General features: G+C 38.7%; 1 protein-coding gene across 1 annotated transcript in view; it reads right to left on the minus strand.

The window, feature by feature from the left end:
• Positions 1 to 19,607, minus strand: part of OXCT1 (3-oxoacid CoA-transferase 1) — a 90,782-nt gene that overhangs the window by 59,539 nt on the left and 11,636 nt on the right. The window contains exons 4-7 of the mRNA XM_075526758.1: positions 13,602 to 13,737; positions 11,260 to 11,409; positions 9,413 to 9,519; positions 4,655 to 4,715 (exon numbers count right to left, since the gene is read on the minus strand). Coding sequence (XP_075382873.1) covers positions 4,655 to 4,715; positions 9,413 to 9,519; positions 11,260 to 11,409; positions 13,602 to 13,737 — 454 coding nt within the window. The remainder of the gene's footprint in view (positions 1 to 4,654; positions 4,716 to 9,412; positions 9,520 to 11,259; positions 11,410 to 13,601; positions 13,738 to 19,607) is intronic.

A 19,607-nucleotide genomic window follows, 5' to 3' on the forward strand; every position in this document is an offset into this window, starting at 1 on the left:
CCCTCCTGGTGGGGTTCTGCTCACAGGAGCCTCTACAGGAAGATGAACATCTTAGGAAGTGTCCTAATACCACAGCCCTTCCCCTAGCAGTCTAGGTACACACTCAGGAGGCCACCATGTAACTTCAAGCTGCTACACATTTCATTTCCCATTACACAATTCAACAGGTCTGTTGAGGGGCCTGACAGCAGTGCTGCCTGCTGAATTCAGCAGACGTGTCCTTCATTCAACAGAGTGTTGGAAATGTTGCCACATATATAAGATCACACAAGCCTTCAAGTTTCTTCACATGCCAAGCCCTTCCTCTGCACCGTTACAAGGGCTGGTGGCTCATATATAACTTGTGACCACTGAGTTCCTTTTAGATCGGCTCATTTCCCGACTCTCCCTCTTTGCAATAGGAGCAGGAAAGTGTTTATAGATCTGAAAATCAACTGAAAGCCTCAGGCTGAGTGCATTCGTGAGGGCTCAGGTCCAAACAAAGCTACAGCTCTGACTGCATAGTTAACTCCTGCAAGTTCTGCACGAAGAAGTGAGAAGCAGATGAACAGAGAACTTTTTTTAAATGCAACACCGTAGAAGAACTAAAAAACAAATAAACTCCTGCATCATTTTGCTTTCACATACAGATAAAGCCAAACTAACTAATGCTGCCAATACTGGATTATTTAACATTTTTCTCTGCAAAGGTTACCTTCCAAATAACAGGAATCATGCAATTCAGTTGAAAACTTCTTTTTAACCCTTAATACTGGTCATCTTTAAATTAAAGTAGAAATTCCACTGGACTCAGCGCAGATGGATCTTTACAGGCAGTTATCTGCGCCCCAGCATACATCCTTATTATCATGAATGTTAGCAGGTTCTACTTCCTATCACTTAGATAAACAAAAGAAATGCATGTAACAGTCCAATATATTTGTTCAGGTCAGTAAACACCTCTTGCATTTCATTAGAAGTTTACAATCAATGTATTTCTGATCCCAAAAAGGGTACTGAACAGCTACTCCTGACCATTTTCCTAATCAAAATAAGCAAGGATGAGGGTCAGACGCTTTAATCTGAAATTCATTCTAGGGAAATTTTAAAAATCAGTAACTCTCTGCTGTGTGCCACAGACATAACTGGTAATGGTACAGGCTGACTTCCTCCTCCTTCAGAAGCCTCTCTACGCACAGCCAGCCACACCTCTCACAACATGCAATAGCTATCAGTTTGTGGGTTTGTGAGGTGGGGTTTTTTTGTCTCTGCTCTTATCCTCCACATCCGCAAATGCTGCGAAGTTCTCCCACCTCTGAATTGTTGCAAAAATTATGTGTCTGTCCGTACTTCAGCTAAAAGAGTATAAAATGCCACACTGACTTAAACTAGAGACCAGCAGCTTTAATACATTAAAGAAAAAAGTGTCTTTTACTGTGTATGCATGTCAGGAGATTTCACAGCTCCTCAGGTTAACTTAGAAGGACAAGTTAACAAATGCAATTGATTCCCAGTGCACTTCCCACTTTCACCAAATTCACAGATACATTGAGATTGAATTTCCAGTAGTTTATATTTCCCTTGGTATGGATCTTATTATGCCAAGTGCCATTCTATATTTTTATCAATGATCAGAAATGAAAATAAATCTGGGGAAAGATTCGTGAAATAATAAATCCTAAGAAGGAAGCGGCAGTACCAGACACAACAGGTAAACTGGGTCTATTCAAACATAACGTTTCATAAGAAAACACAGAGTTAGACATCTGTGATCAAGAAGTACCTGCCATACTTACAGAATGCCTGTTGGAAAACACTGATTACACTTTTCCTGAAGTATGCCGGAAACGGATCAACAAGGTGTAAGCAACTAACACTGTAGGACCCCCTGTATAACAATCAGCAAAGAGTAAAGGTATGCAAACAAGGAAGTAGCAGGACCAAAGAGTAAATCTACTTTTCAGGTAACATTAATGGCAGCAGTGTTACAATGCTGAAGACGCTCCAGTTGGTCACATTTGTAAAGTTTCAGAAAAAAACAGAGCGAAAAGGAGATGGTCATAAAAAGCATAGCAGAGCTGAAGAAAATGTTTTACAGTTAGAATCATTAAGACCTCAATCTGTTCATCATATCAACAGCACTGAGAAGTCACTTGGTGGGAAGGAAATGCCAGCTTCAGAAAGGTTTTTAATTTAGCAGAAGAGAGTAAAAGCATTGGATGGAACCTAAAGCCAAACTAATTACAGTAAAAAGACATATTTATACCAGAGAGGGTGATTAACCACTGGAACAAGCACAAACAGAAGGATAGGTTTTCCATCTCTTGTTTTGTTTGCATCAAGGCAGGATAACTTTCTGATTAAACCTATCTTCCAAAATTCAAGTTGTACTCTGATTGAATGTACGTACTGATCTTAGTGACGTAAGTGAACGGCCTGGAACAACTCTCTTTTTCTCTGTATTTAAAGCATTCATTTTAAAGGACAAATTTCAGCAACTCAAAAATCAGAAACACAGAGGGATATGCCTCTAATTTTTGCTAGTTACCTGCCTCAGCTTGGTGCTTTGTGCTAGACAAGCAGATATTGGCAACATAAGTCTGGCTGCATAACAGGTACAAAGCTCCATATTCCAAATCGGATGGGAACACCAGACTGAGAAACTACAATCCTCCTAATCCCAATTAATCACTGCATGACTCTGAAGACAAATCTGACCTGTAGCTAGTTTGATGGAAAGGAGCAGGGATGGCTTCAAATCTCTACTTCTAGGACTGTCTGCTTAAATTAAGTTAAATGGTCAGTGGGTCAAAAACAGAAACAGACCTGGGAACAGATACCAGAATTCAGAAATTCCTGCTGCCAAGACAGTATCCAAACTACTACCCTACACAAACTTTTTTCTTCTCCCTGTAAGTGGGATTCAGAATTTCACCCTTGAACAATGTTAACTAAGGAGTCAGGCAAAACTCTTTTCAGTTGCCTCAGTTCCCTAGTGATTAGCTCTGGACAGCTGCAGGCTGACAATGCTCAGTACTGAGGATGTACTAGACACCATATTGAGATATCTCCTTCCGATTCCCTGGGTTTGAACTCTTAAATCCAAACACAACATTCTGATTTCCACTTTGGAAGAAAGACACTTAAAAGTTCAGCCAGTGAGGCATTGCATTTGGCTCAAAATACCTATTTGTCCTAAATCTCTGCTTATACCTCTTCACCCATTAATTTGTCCATAAAAAACTCAAGTTGTAAAGTAATATTCGTGTGCCATCTTGCAAAAAGCTTGTCAGTTTTTAAACGGTATTGAAAACGCAATAAGACTCACGGTGGACACAGTTCACAGCAGGTCTACTAAAGACTGTTAAGTGGAATTATAGCAAGAAGGATGTCATATAATTGCTGCTCACCGACAAGAAAATTCTACCTTATCACATGTGGATAGAAGAGCAGAAAGAGAGAATGAGATGGAATGTAGGTGGAAGGCTTTGATCTACTGAAATTCTCTAAACACTAGACTGAAAAAAGTATGAAGGGCAAGTGACTAGAAGGAAAGGGAATGACGAAAGACTCTTTATTTCATTTTTAAATGGAAAAATACTTTAAACCTTTCTTGAAAACCAACTGTGAAAATTCATGTACTTTTGCTGAATTGTTACTGTAAGTCGTGTGACAAATTCTATTGTATTTTTTGCCATAGTTCTGTAAAACACAAAAAATCCCTCAAGTTCCCAAATGTATTATCCAAGATGTTTATATAACAAATATATTTTCCAGATAAGTTTTTACAAAAAAAAAAACCAAACCAAACCCAAACTCCCAAACAAAGAAACAAAACAAAACAAAAACCCTGAAGACCTGAAGAAACACAAGCCTCTTCCAAGTTAGAATTTACTAGAAATAATCTAGAACAGTTTGTCTTGATCTTACTGTCAAACCATATCTAGCTTTTATTAGACATATGGAAAAACTTACCGGAGAGTGATGAAAAAGCTAATAGAGCAGGCTATCTTTTAGCTACTGCTATGCCTTAACAACGCTCCAGTCAGAAATATATTTCCAGTGTAGGCTGCTCCATGTTTTTAAACATTACCGTTTCAGGCATCAAGGAAAAAGGACAAAAAGATTGCAAGAAACTTCTAGATCATCTAGTCCATCCTCTTTCTCAAGGCATAACCAAATGTCTGTGTCTCATTCTGGACTGATATTTATGTAATTTATTAAATTTTAGAGACCACAACTGTGATAGCTCCATGATTTGCCTAATCTATGTTGTTATGTATTTATTATCAGGAAGTTTTGCATAAGGTCTTACATGAATCTTTTCAACCACAGTCTAAGCCTACTGTTTCTTCTTTCATACACATATTATTCTATTTAACAAATTTGAAGGCTGTTGCCATGTTTCCCTTTCAAAGGCTGATCACAGTCAACATGAAGTCCTGGTCAGGATCAGATGAACAGTAATAAACTGAGGAACCATGGTGAACTAACCACTAAAACAGAGCATAGTGTTAGGAGTAGGCAATCCAAGGAGACAGGTTAGACCACTGTCCCTGGTATGAAATCCCCCAATAAGTCAAGAAAAGGAGAACTCTGTCCCCAGAATACCACACAACACAAGGGGGTTTGTTGACTACAGGGGTATAGGGCTTACTATGTTTCAGTTCCCTACCTCTACCACAGTTGTCTTGGCAGCTTTGCACATAGGTTGGTTGAAGTTTCTTGCAGTTTTCCTGCAAAAGAAAAGAAATTAATAGATATTAAAAGCTGTAATAGTACAATGAAAGACTTTTCAGAGATAAGCTACTACAGCTATCTCTGTAATATAAACATCACAAATCTTTTTGCCAAATAGCTAGAGGACTAATAAAAAAATAAGAGGGAGGAAAAAGTATTATGGAATTGTGCAAGATGCATATGAAATGAAATCACATTTTGCTACATTAGAAAATATTTATTACAGTTCTTTTGACTTTTAATCAGCATATTATTTAATTGAAATTGGGTATGCTACTGATATCTTCATTTATTAGATCCAAGAGCAGCAGCAAGCTGGGCTTTGTACAATGTACCTTCCCATTATTTCATTGCACAAAGAATGAAATTAATCTCCACAGGGGAGCCGGCACAGGGCCTAACAACCTCTCAAGGTCCACATATGCCTTCATAATTCAGGCTAGGACTTGGGATAGCACTTTGCACAGGCGTAAATTTAATCCAGTTCTCTTGATTAAAAAAGCTGTGCCAGTTTTGGCACTCACTGCAAGACTCTGGCATTCATCCTAAGTATTCCCACACAGTATTTCTGTAACAAGGAAAAAGAACCTCTAAGGAATAAAAGTAACACATGACATGTATAACCACGCTGGGATCTGCACCAAGATCCTAGTAGGAACAAGGAAAAACAAGTGACCTGTGTCAGCCCCTCTCTGTATTTTTCATAAAGCAAACAAAACTGTGTGGCATAATATTTAAGAAAAATTATGTATATTTTAGTGGGATTCCACTGAAAGCTTCTCAGCATTTTTCTCTTTTAGAAAGTAAAATTCTTGAAACTTTTTAACCTAAATGCATGAAACTAGGGTTCAAAACAAGTCAAAACCTCCTTCCCCCATCCGCTTTCCACAGAAGCATTTTTTTTCCTGACCATTCGTATTTCCCAACGCCTTCTCCTTCTTTCTTCACCCCTTTGCACGATGACTATGCCTACTGCTATAGCCATGCTGAACTTTGGGATGCTGCTGCCACCTCGTGGGTTTGGGGGAGGAAGGGACTTTAAATGGTAAAATCCCGAGACTACCATGCAGTTTTAATAGGATTTCCAGTGCAGAGACTTACAGAATCAAAGCTACACATGTCTTGGGGAAATCCCTGCTTTACTGCAATACGCAGCAGCTGTGAAGCCTCTAACAGAGGCTACAGAAGGGACAATATCTTTTCTCCATGGGTCTCCTCTGTGGCTGTGTAAATACAAAAGGATGTAAGAAGAGAAAACCATTAAGAAAAAAAAAAAAAGATTTTAGTTTCTGTTCTTCTCTTGGTGCATGAATACAATACTAGCTAGTAGTGATTTAGCGAAAATGAGAGGAAAAATAGAGTTACAAAAGCTGAATTAAAATAGCAGGGGAATGGGTACAGATAGGAGAAGGCAGATGGAAACAAAGAATTCAGTATTTCATCCCAAGCAACTACTTTTCTGAGCCGAAGATTTCCTCAAGATCATAGAGGCTGGTCTGCTAGTAAAGGAAACTGATATAAAATTGTTTTTACATAGGCGAAAAAGTTACAAGAAAACATTTCGATGTCAAAGAAAGAAGAGTTAAAGGGCTTGATTCTGACCCTCTTTATAAAAGCTTATGCAATTTAGAGCATTCTTGGATTAGTAAAGTTGTTTCAGAAGCAGCAGTCTTTTACAAGATCAAAGGTCTTATTTCTAAAGAACACATCATCCAGAAGAAGTCAAAACAGAAACACTATACTTATTTTCCAACACAGAATAATGTTCAGGGTTTTGGAGTATGAAATCCAGAAACTAGCTAGCCAAGTTGGACCTTTTATTTTAAGATAGCTTTCTGGACATCTAGACTCAGCAATGTCTACAAAGTCCATTGTTCCAGCGATGGAGTCCTAAGCTGACACAAACACCTGACAACAGCTTTTCTCCCAAAGGCAAAAGATAGCTAACTAGTTCACAGTAGACTAAACCAACAAACTACATCCACTACATACCTCTTGGTGCAGAGATGAAGGGAAACCTCAGATGAGAGCTGAATTTACCTATTGCAGAACCACTTGAAACACGAAGAGATGACCTGACATGATTGTCTGTGACAGCAGGGGCCCTGACTCAGGTTATCCCTCCCAACATTTCTGTTCCTTTGTCAAGAGTGTACTTTCATTGGCACCAAACCACACCTCCGCTTGTAAAGTGGAAGTATATTGGGCTAGAACAATTCCAAAGCAGAACCGTACCGACGAAAAGGGGAGGGGAGCCAAAGGAGGTAGAATATCCACAAAATCAGTGGCACTCCCTGCTGTTGTCCCTAACGAGCAGAGCTCCAAGGGAGCTTAAGACCTGGAAACACTCTGTTCTGCTAAGTAGAACCAGTACCTGCATCAGACTAACAAAGTGAAATGCCCATATACGCATTCTTTCAGCTAGCACAGGAACAAGGTGGGGATTATTTCATTATGTTTGAGGGAGTCTTGGATTATTTGTCTTGGTAACGGTGCACTATATCCAAGAAGTATTATGTACTGGGCCAGACACAGGTCTTGTTAGGTAAAAGCTGTGGTACAGAATAGTCCACTCAGCATAAAGATGCCCAGAAGAAAAGCAGCCACAGCATGCTGTATGGAACAAAAGATCTAGGAGACACGAAGTATCATATAGAAAACCCTGTTTAAAAAAAATTGCTTGCTAAAGGTGCCGGTGCCATTCTAGATCCCCAAGAAAACACTATAGCTTCGTGTATGAGAACAGATAAAAAAAACCTCATGCGGGCCTGCAGTACCAATAAGTCTACCTAAAGTACATCCTTTAGATGTAAAAAAGCTCTTAGCTGGAGGGTGATTAACAGTTTGGCAGACACTTATTCCATTCCTATTGGCTCCACAGATAGCGGAGTCATGGGAAACACATTATAAGTAGTACCACACTGCTGTGAAAGCAGTGGCAGATGTGAGTAAACACAGACCCTATGTCTATCTAGGCATACTTCATCAAACAAAACCAGAAATCACACAATAAAAGAGTATGGAAGGATCCCACTGGCAGTGAATACATACTCAGTATGGAGCACAATGTCAAAAATACATTTTCCTTTTCATCCTGTAGATCACAGAAATATTGCTGTTATATTCTAATCTATTACAATTTCCTCCTCTGTTGTCTCCCACAGGCTGTGAGATGAGCCTATGTTTCTCTGTTGTAGGCCATGAGGTACTCCGTGTCTCATCCAAAACCAGAATTCATCACTGCTTATTATGAGCAAATTTTTTTAAGCTAGCAATACTCTACATGGAATAAGCCACTGGATAATGATGTTTCGATCTTTGATTAGTTACACTTGAAAGAAGGAGTCAAGATTTTTAGGTCTCTACTCCAGATGGAAGTAGTATCTGCTATCAACTGTGTTGTGTGAATGTGGGAGACATATGAAGACTTCTGAAAGAAACAGGAGGGAGAGGGAAAGGCATAAAGAGAGATCATAGGACATAAAGGAAGAGGGGGGAAAAGGGAGAACGCAACCAGTCTGTTTCTGTGGAGAATGAAAGAATTTTTCAGAGGTAAACAACCATCAGTAGATAGATACGGGGTAAAAGCACAGACAGTAGAGGCTCAAGATCAAACAAAGACAAGCCCAAAGGGGAAGACTGTTTCCTGTATTCCATGTCGCAAAGCCTAAAGAAAGCAGTTTAGGAGCCATCAAATTCATGTGCACACACACAAGAAAGTTCAGTTTTCAATCAGAAACTATCTTGTCTTGCCAGTGGGCAAGCCAGGATGTCAAGAGTTGGGTAAAATAAAAAATTCTTTCTCAATTTTCAAGTATTTCAATTTAATATTATTATTATATCTCTAGGATAGATAAAAACTTATCGGAATACATGTGTATATATACACACATACACAAAGAAAAGCATTACTTTACCAATGTTATTTTATCCGCATATTTTTCAGTTGCTTTTTCAACTCCTTGTTTGTTTTAATACACACAAAGACAGACTGCATCATTCAGCACCTTCTTGCAGTAAACTGCAACTGATTACCATAGCACTTACCTTTTCATCTGATAGCCACAAAATAAACAAATAAAAACCAACCGTTAAACATAAGCAAACCTCTCCTGCTTCAGTTCAGGACAAACCAGAGCACGAATATAGCAACTCAAATAAATGATGTTATCACTAGTGCAAAGCCCAAACTTTTCACTGCAAAAAATGTTTAAATTCATATGATGCCTCTCCCTGAGATCAAATCGACTTTAAACATACTTTTCTGGGGACAGAATCAAGTTTTCCCATCACTGACTGCCCAGGAGACTGACTCAGCTGCCTTCTGTTCCGACATACATGAACCTGCACTTCTTGGGTCAGCCTTCAATTGTGCAAGGAAAAGGACCCAAACTAACAGGAAAATTGAACAGAATGTCACTACCTTTCTCCACAGTCATCATAATGACTTTGGTCTGCTTTTTAACTACCAATGTTTTATGTCACAGCTATGTTTGAATTCTCAAAAGTCATTAGAAAAAGCAATTATATTTTGTTTTTCATACCAGTATAATTTGACAGTAGGGAAAGGCAATATGAAAGAAAGTGAAATCAGTAAAACATTATTTTGCCATCACACAGGAGACAGGATTCTCCTTCTCTTTCATTATCTAAACCATTAAAGAATCTTTTCCCACTGGTAAACAAGTCATACCTGAAAATGATATTTCCTGCACGATCAGCCTTCCATGCCTTCACAAGAGCAAAATCTCCTGTAATCGACTTCTCCAGAATAAAGTGACGACCATCAAACTCTCGCACCTACAGAGAAAAGTACACTATTGAGATGTAGGTTTCTTCAAACAGATTTCCCACGTAATATTTATTTTATGGGTTTAATTTTACAGACTATTATATTTAGACTTCTTTTTGGACTACATAAAGTTTTATCCAAAAAAATGTAGCTCAACTGTATAATAACAGAGAAGCATTGAAAGGCTGTAAACCCCAGTTTCATCATAGCATCTCTGTTTAGTGAAACAGAGTAAGAATCAGATCCATACTCCTGCTGCTCCATCTACTGGAAATAGGCATGCTTTCTCCTGCACATCTACCAGCTAACCAAAAACTGAAGTGCTAAAGCAGAACTGTTGAAAAAGTTCATAATCACTGTCCACTACCAGAAAACCCAAATCTGAAATGAAGTGGATTTGAGACACAGTACTCAAATCACATCATCTGACAGGCTGAATTTCATTTGGTTTTCTCTGCATTTATGATCAATATTTGTAATGATATTGAAGCCAGAATATGTAACTGACAAACAGCTAGTATTTTAATCCTATAGATAAACATAAAACAGCATTTCTCTTAACAATGTAGAAGGCTAGAGTATACACAAATACTACTTGAGAGCTATTTAAAATTTCTGAGAGGGGGAGGAAGTACGACAAATGTGTATCAGAAGTCAGTTTTTCGGTCCTGTAAAAGGAAATCTGAGCTTTTATAAAATGAGACTTGTATTCGAAATGGATTTGGAGAATGGATTTGATCAAATCATACTAGTCATGTTATTGACCCCCCAAAAGACTGAGAAGAGTAAGAGAGACTTTTCCACAAATGTTAAAATTAGAAAAAAAATGCTATCAAAATTATAAGCTATTTAATAAACAAAACATTCCTTCAAATGGTAAAACATCATAATGACATATTCAGTAAGAAAATTAAGGAAAAAGAAGGCTAAGTTAATGATTAGATACTGAAAATAGTCATATATAAAATACATGAAAACCATGGGGGGGAGAAATTACCTTTACCCCAGAGACATTCTTGAGGTAGAATTTAATGCTATTTACAGCCTAATTGGAACATACAGCATTAGCCCCATCCATTTCTTCAAGTAGAGTTATGGCACTGAGAACTCTCTTCCCTTCTCCGAATTCTACATCCAATTTCAATATGAAGCCCTTGTTTCTCACTCAAAAGCCACACTTTTTATTTCTTTGCAATTTCAAATACTCAGACTAAATTGCATTTCAACTGTTGGCAAATGCGTTTCCTAAAAGTTTGTGTCAACTTAGCTCTTCCCTGTTTAACAGCAAAACTTTCCAACTCTTCTAATGCTAAAGCTTCATGTATAGCTGCAGAGCTGCTTACTCCATACCACAGTATTTAAGAAGCACCTGCCCCACTAATAGGAGGTTGTTCTCAATCCGTACTGTGCAGTGCACTGGCCTGGTACAAGATTTAGTTTGAATACACAGTGAACCTGGTCAGAGAACTGTCAAGTGAAAAGTAACTCAGCAAGGTAGGTTTTCACTTGGAACAGTTCTTGATGCTAAGTCACCTTAAATCTGTAAAAACTTTTCTAACACATCACAGACGACAGAAGTGAGCAGTGGGAGGAAAACTAATGTGTCTGGTTACACAACCATCCTGTTAATCCAATATACCAAGGTTAAACTTGGCCAGGAGATGCTTAAACTACTGTTTATCTGGGAAATATGTAAGAAATCCAGTTTTCAAAGAACAAGGTTTCCTAATAACAAATTGACGCCTTACCTCTCTTGGCTGGCTGGCAATGGCAATGGTGCCATCTGTGTTGTATTTGATAGGTGCACCCCCTTCCTGCACCAGCGTCCCATAGCCAGTACTGGTGTAAAATGCCGGGATTCCTGCTCCTCCCGCTCTGATACGTTCAGCGAGCGTACCCTATGGGAAAACACATTTAAGAACTAGTCATTTGGGAACAACAAATCAAACTTTGATGAATGGCTTCCATGAACTTATTTTTATATCCTGTCATTTGGAGCTTTTCCTTCTGAACTCAGCAGACCATCACATCTATTTCTTCCTCCCTTTTTAGCTCTCCTTTGTGGGACTGGTACTGGATATGGCAAGAAATGCTTCACACACAGCCAAAAATTTCTCAAGAGCACACCGTCACTCAACTCACTGTCAACGCCCAAGCCCCAGCACTTTGCTGTGCCTCCTCTCCCTCAGCTTGTTTCCCAATCCATTACTCTGAGAAGAGTACAGAGTTCTTTTTCTCTTTCCCACCTGGCTACATACGCTAGAATGTTTTTCTTTTATATCAGTCCTACATATTTATGTTTCATTCTCCAACATCTTAAGAAAAACTACATACCTCACTCCAAGTGGAAACAGCCACACATGGCAGATCGAGAAAGGAAGAGAGGGTCCAGTGATCTGGGTTGCCTGTGCTAAGAATACCAAGAAGCTGACAGAACAGCATTTCTATTCTATTTGACCACCCCATCTGCACTCTGCTCTATGTTCAGCTATACCACAGAAATTAACAGCCCAAATTCCTCATCAGCCTTAATTATGGACTTATGGCCAAAGACACGTCTGCCTGCTTTTCATTACCATACTTTCCCCTATTTTTTTCATATTTTTCTGGATTGAAAGCAAGACAAGATCATCATGGTCGATGATCTAGCTTGACAGTCTCCAAAACATAGCCTGCATTTTCCCCAGTTATCCTGGAAGAAACACAATGACTTCTGGTAGGTTTACAAAATGGTGGCAAGAGGCAGATGCAAACCATGCAATATACAAAGTCCTGTGTTCCAAGCAGCCTTAGCATTTCAAGATCTCACCATGACCTCTGTGTAACAAGGACACAACAGTCCCCCATTTTGCCTAAAGTCATACTAAACTTGAAGAGTATTTTCCAAAAGGCTATTTTATCTTGACACAAATATTTCAACTCCCTGCATCTCCTAGAAAATCATTAATTCACCTTACTGTTTACCATTGCACACTGTAGACTCAGTATTTTCATGGCGGATCTACACAGCTTGTCTGTGCAATCCACAAAGCCAATTACATGACTAAGGAGTTCAATGTCTTCTAGATGAAAGCACTGAACATTAAGTAGGAAGAAGGAAAAAATGAATTGTGAGATTTGCAACTTTTGAAACATGAGAAGTGACAAGTGCATGGTTATTGTCATGTCAGCTGACTGGGTATAAAATGAGCTTTTCTGCCCACTTCTGGGATTCTACAAGACATGCCCAAGACTCTCTTCTCCATAAAAACTTGCGACTGTCGCTTTTCCCAGAGACTTAAATGAATAGCTGTTTAAAGCTTAAAGGCTTATGTGTCACCTTTGGAAACGCCACACACTAACATGCTGTAAGCTTTAAAGTTAGAGTACTAATTTTACAAAACTAGATCTCAATAGAATGCGACTGACGCTCATGATTTTAGGATTTCATTGCATTCAGGCTATTTGGGTAGCTTGGCAGTGCTAAAATAATTTAAAATATGGTGTTAAAAAGTAAAGTTGTAAATATTTGCTCATAACACTATGCAGAGATTAATTTAGTTAAGATTTAATGAACAAGCCCAAAAGATTGTGTCTTACAATGAACTGCAATCTCCTAATTTGATTCCTACCCACTAGATGGCAGACACTGCACATGCAACATCCCCAAAAGCACACACGAGCTGCCACCAATACAGGAATTCAGCAAATCCCTGACTTTTTTCCCCTTGTATGGGCCACAATAGTGAGCATACTTCGTGTGGTTTTCTACAGTCTGAGAGGAACTACCAAAAATCAAACATTGCACAATAAAATATACGTATGTGTATATATACATATACATACACACACACATATATACATTTGAAATTAATACAATGTAACAAACCCTAAAAGGCATTCACACAATACGACCAGTCAGTTCTTAACAGACAAGTTGCAGCCTACAGCCCATGGTCCTAAGAGGGCAAGTGCCATCTGCCTTTATTGCACATCTGCACACAGGCAAAACATTTGGATTGCAAAACAATTTTATAAGAGCACTTAAGCATTATTCTATTCAGTATTTTAGATTAAAAGAAATCCCCAGTCTCCTAGAGACACTCCTTACCTGTGGTGTAAGCTCAACTTCAAGCTCACCAGATAAATACTGGCGTTCAAATTCAGCGTTCTCTCCAACATATGATGACACCATGCGTTTTATCTGCTTAGTCTGAAGCAGAAGACCAAGTCCAAAATTGTCAACACTGTGTAGAAAAAGGCAGAAAATACTCAGCATTTATAACAGAGTTTTGTTGTATTCAAAGCACTTGAGAAACTTCAATGACTTAACAAGGTAGGACAAAGTTATCTTCGCCCACTTTAGACATAAGGAATTGGAGACAAAAATCAAATTCCAGCTTTTAGGAGGGAGAACCTCAAAGCTACAATTAAAATTTAGGAGTCCAGTGCTCAGACCTCATCTCTTCCAAGGCACTGAATATATCCAAAACTCCATTTTAAGGACTTTTCACATGTAACAGCTACAGAGACCAGCTTAACAAGTAGTGTTATTTTACATATCTGCTCCTTTAAAACACCTTACTAATTAACAAAAAGTCACAAATGGCCAACCTGGCTTTGAATGAACAAAGACTTATTTATTGTTTAAACTCTTACTCCCCAGGAAAAAGGGAAGTGATTGCTTAGCAGCTCAAGGAGAAAGGCACATTCACAGGTATAGTGCTGGTTTGTATATAAGGTAAGAGAATATCTGTATTTAAATTTTCTTATTACAGTAAATAATTCACTTTCTTATTAAAAAATTGCCTACTCCAGCAAAAGATATTAACACTGTAGTCAAGATTTTCTTGTCTGTGTCATACCATCAGCTTAAACTGAATGCCAAAGATAACATACAACATTTTTCTTGTGCCAGCGCTTCTAAATTCTGATATCCTAAAGACATTACTCTCTATTAGTCTTCAGCATTTTTGTGATGTTTGTCACCCTATATTGTGTACTGATGGGACGTGAACATATTTCAAGAGTTCCTGCAACAAAAGGGCTCTGTACAAAAAGCTATTTCAATTTGAAAAAACATGAGGTTAAAACATAAAAATGGAAATAAACAGGGATGATATTACAAGGGCATGTTTCTTTCACATTTCCAACACAGTATGCAGGATATTGGCTGACTGGTACACGTGTGCAAAGTTCCTCTACATTTATGTTGGTCTCTGCAATGTATGAGTGCTGAACTCAGACATTCCACTCCCACTATGGGAAAGATGCCATGATCCAGAAGCACCTCACAAAAAGTGATGTATATCTGCCACTAGTTGTCTCAATTCAGTATGACTTAATTATCCACACAATGGCTTGAGATTTCAGGGTAAGAAATATTGAAAAATATTAAAAGAATACTTCGAGAAACCAAACCCAGTATCCAGAATGCTGTAATTAACAAGCCAATGTGCTTACAATATATGCATCCTATTGAAAACACCACTCCTGAAGAAGAGCTCCAAAAACGTTGTTTGTATTTTCTAATTCTATTAATTGCTTTAATGAAATATATCCCTTTCCTATATAAATCTCATCCTCTTGGTATTCTTACACCACCATGCCTACAATACTGCTTCCTCCTCTAGGTACCGTCAGAAATGAACTCTCTTTCCCCTAACGACCAGATGGGGAAAGTCATGCATCAGACTGCTCTCCCTCTATTCTCCCTCCTTATACCTTACCCAAATTATTGGTAAGTATATCCCCTAACCCTGGCTTTATAAGCTATAGTGATGGGGAAAAAAAGAATGTAAAGGAGAGGTGTATAAGTACTGTAATACAAATCCATACTCCCCATACAAAAAATACCATCTTACTCAAAAAAGGGGGAAAAAAACAACTTAAAAGTCAAGATACCATGTCGAGTGACCTGAGAGGTATCTGTTTTGCACAATAAATCAGTGTAGATCAGAGGAAAGAACCCACTGAGCCCACAACCAAACCTCATTTAAAGTACATTAATACTCCACTACTTCAGGATCCATGTCAGACAACCCAGCTCCAAACTCCTGGCATCCTTTCAAAAGACCAGATTCAGAAAGTTTACTATCACACAGTATTCATTTTCAAATATAAAAGTGGTAACAATGAACCCACTTTTACAACAGCACCACTATCCTCTTGCTTGCCATCACCAACATCCCATAGCACATGCTGCAGTGCTGCGAGTGAACGGGAGAGGGGCTGAGCAGGGCAGTACCAGCACCAGCTCTTCGCCTCCCACCACAATACTCACAATAGCTACATACACAGACGTACAGTCAGAAAGACTTCTCAGCTGCATGCATAATGAAGACTACTTTAAGGTTAGCACTATTTTAAGAAGATAGCCCACTTCTGTGCATACCCAGGTGCTTTGGAAACTGTATGATAGGAAGTGAAACAAGCTTCTCTGCTCTGGTTCTCTGAATTTATTCTATGTTCTCTAGACGTAAAGAACTTGACTTACTATAAAAGCTTTCTCCACTCCCCAACTCTGACCTATTAAAAAAAAAATTAAAAATCTAACTCTGATGCAATGTTAAAAGTGTTGCAGTGCAAAAGCCTTGAGAACAAAATGTGTGCTGCCTGGAAACAACCTATATTTCTAACTCCCCACAGGAAAAAATTCCAGCAGTTTGAAACTAGAAGAGCTCGGAATAGAGCAGAAAGAGGAGTCTTGTGGGCAAAGAAAGGGATTAAAAAAAAGAATAAAAATACAAATGCTAGAATTTCCTGTATAGGGTCACTCAAAGCAGGACAATCCCTCTCACAAGAAAACCATCAAACCCTGACCTCTTGTTATAAAAGATAATAAGCAAATGTAACAGACCAGCCAATACCTGATGGCAGTTTAATGGGTTTCTATAACTAGAGTACTGTGTAGCAAAAGTACAGAAGTTAAACAAAACTGTGCAGTGCTTTGTAGTGCAAAAGCAAGCAGGGGCAGCTTGAACTGCTTACAAACCAGAGTTTGCTACTTCTATGTATCATTCAGGTGGTTAAGACTGCTCTTACCATTGCAAAACTTGCAAGTTATCAAACAGAAACAGGCAGACACAAGATTTTTGCATGCAGACAACAAAATTCTGAGTGCACACTCACATGAGAAAGGACTGGCAACAGAGGGTCAACAGCAGATTTGTAATTTTTTCTTCAACAGCAGAAAAGAAATTTCTGCCTCACTTCTCTAAGATCTATAATCCTTCCTCCTACAAACTCAGAAGCTGGACTGGAGCACATTGTCCTTAACAGGATCTTGCATATCACCCTGCAGGATCCCATGCAGGATCCCACAGGAATACACTTGATTCCCTTATCTACTACAGGAAGGCATCTTCTCTCAAACAAAACTTCATAGTTACAAACTTCCCTATAGAAATTTAACAGAAAATTGCACATTATTCTCTGTCACACTTATCCTAAGTTGTTCCTCACTTCTTAAGTCCCTCCTTCTCACCTCAAAGGCAGTCAATTTATTCAAAAATAAAACTGCAGTGAGGAACAGTCACTGAGGACACAGGTCATACAACCTTATTTCCCTAGCACAATGAGAAGAGGAATTTTACCTTCAGAAAGTCATGTACCAAGAGGCTCTGCCTGCCTGATAACACAAAATTACTTCAATTCATTTCTTCTTCAGAGCAGCATCACAAAATCCAATTGCTGTTACTCACCTAATATGTTTATTTTAGATGTAAATTTCTTAAAAGAAATATAGTGCTATACATCTTTTTTAAGGATGCAATCTGCATTCAGGTTTCCAGCTGAAATAACCCTCTGGCTTTCCATGCACATCAGTTGTCATTTCATCTCCTTCCAAAGACTTATTTTGAGCACTCAGCCTATTCTACTTTTCCTCTGGTTTTTTTCTTATATTTCAATGTCCTAAGAAACCAACATTTCACACAGCAGAGAAAATGCTGTTCTCACTCCTATCCTCCCTACCTTTTGCTCTTCACTTGATATGTCTATCCCAGAATAAATAACAATAAAAAACAACTTCTGGTTTACGGAAATTTCTTTCAATATAACATTTTTAATGTTACTTACTTGTTCTCCCTTTCTATATTTTGCTGCTTTCTTGTTTGTTTTGGTTTAGGCACAAAAGTTTCCTTGAACTTTTCAGCTTACATTATGTCTATGCTGAAAATGTTACTCCTAAAATATCTGTCTTGCAGGCAATGCCCTTCCTATCAAACAGTAACCATAAAAAGAAAAAAAGATCCTTTACTGAGTGCGTGGAAAGAATACATCCTGTACACCTATTTTAAAAGCTAGGTTCAGTCCTTTAAAAATATAAACAAAGGTGAGTGCAACAAAAATGTGTTGCCCTAGATAGGAAAGAAAAAGGCGTGGTGGAACTTGGTATAGTTGTTATGTATGCTGTCGGAAAAGTACACATTAGTGCTAGACAAAGAATGCGTTCTTTTGTCCTCAAAATTGTTAAGATTTCTAGAAGTTTCCCCATTCTGTATTAGGATGAAATCTGAATCAACAGAATACATGAAACACATATAGGAAAAGAGATCTAACCTGGCAGTCATCAAGAATGTAGGTGACACAAGTTCCCCATTCTACTGATGCAGACGAGAAAAAGTAGTCACAATAAGGAGGTCTGGTTGTTTAGCAACATACTCCTTCCTATTGTTTTGTCCCTCTCAGACCTGCAAAACCTTCCTGTCAAAAACTAATGTCTGCCTTTTCTAATTAAAAAATTAGCCAATGACAACTCCTAGCCAGATCTAGCCCACATATCTCAAGTATACTGGAAGCAGTCAAAGGCAACATTTCAATGCTGCACTCCAGATAAACGGTAATTTGCAGCTCTCAAACCTTTCTCTTTGGTGGCTCAAGCAAAACACATTCTACAGTATCACAGGGAAGAAGAGATTACCTAAATTTCCAAGCTGATAAAAGCTTAACATGCACTAACAAGCCCTACACAGCCTGATGAAGTAGGGCATAGAAATTTGCTTTCTTATGCACAAAAAAGGAGACTTGGAATGTCACACTACTCTGGCAAGAGACGCAAGATGGCTTTTTGGGTTTTTTTTTAGTAAAAGGAGATAATTACACTCTTATCTCTCTTTGCCTTTGTAAAGACATTTATAGGTGTCTAAGAAAAGTAGGGGTGGTCAGGACAGACTGATTGCCCTTACTGGGAACACTGGAAACCACTGGTAAGCAGCATCAGTTAGCATGAAGGCTTCATTCTACATCTCTTAAAGAGAAGTCTTCCTCTATACTTGTTCAAAGATTCTCCAGGGCCTGCGGTACATATTCCTGGGAGATCCCACCAAGACCAGAAGTCACTGGTTATGAAAGATTAACATGAATATTTGAGTTTTGGAGAATTAAAACATGTTAGCCCAAGAGGAGCTAACATGATGCCCTACCCGACCTTTTTCCTCCCATAATTTGGGGATTGGAAGCATGGGAGGGTAACAACATCACCCCTGAAGACTATGGACTGAGAAAGAAAAGCTTGTAGTAAGAATCCTGGGGCAAGGCTCCACCTCAGGCAGAAACTAGAGTTTCCTACAACTTGCTACAGCTGCAAAAAAGCCTATTTATGGTTGGACCTACTCCTGGAGAATGCTTTATGTAAAGATATTAGTCAGCTTCTGGAGATACATGAGCAGTCTCTCTAGGCATTTGGCAGGTCCGAGCATTGCACAACTATACATGAAACTTGGTAACAGATGGACTTGTTCCAGAGCTAGAAATTTTCCTGGCAAGAAGCTAGGAGTGGGAGAGGGAAACAATTTCCTCTATCATTCTCCACTTAAAAGAGGCTTCATCTCATCTGTTTTACTTTAGAACATCAGCTTTTCAGTCCTCAAAATTATCTACTCCAAGTTACATGCAATTACGTCTCCCGATAGGTCCACACTCCCTAGTGAAGTCCAGATATGCTCCCCAACTAAAAGGAATGCATCAATCACTACCTGTTTGGCACCTCTTAGTAACACAGCCTTAAGCTTTCAGGCTCACAGGGGTGCCTGGCTATAGCATGAAACTTTACCAACATGAAAGAAGGTATGTGGTTGAAGATACCATCTGAGTTATTAGTGATGCACATTCATAG

The sequence above is a fragment of the Mycteria americana genome, chromosome Z, assembly GCF_035582795.1.
Source record: "Mycteria americana isolate JAX WOST 10 ecotype Jacksonville Zoo and Gardens chromosome Z, USCA_MyAme_1.0, whole genome shotgun sequence".
In the NCBI taxonomy this organism is placed as follows: Eukaryota; Metazoa; Chordata; class Aves; order Ciconiiformes; family Ciconiidae; genus Mycteria; species Mycteria americana.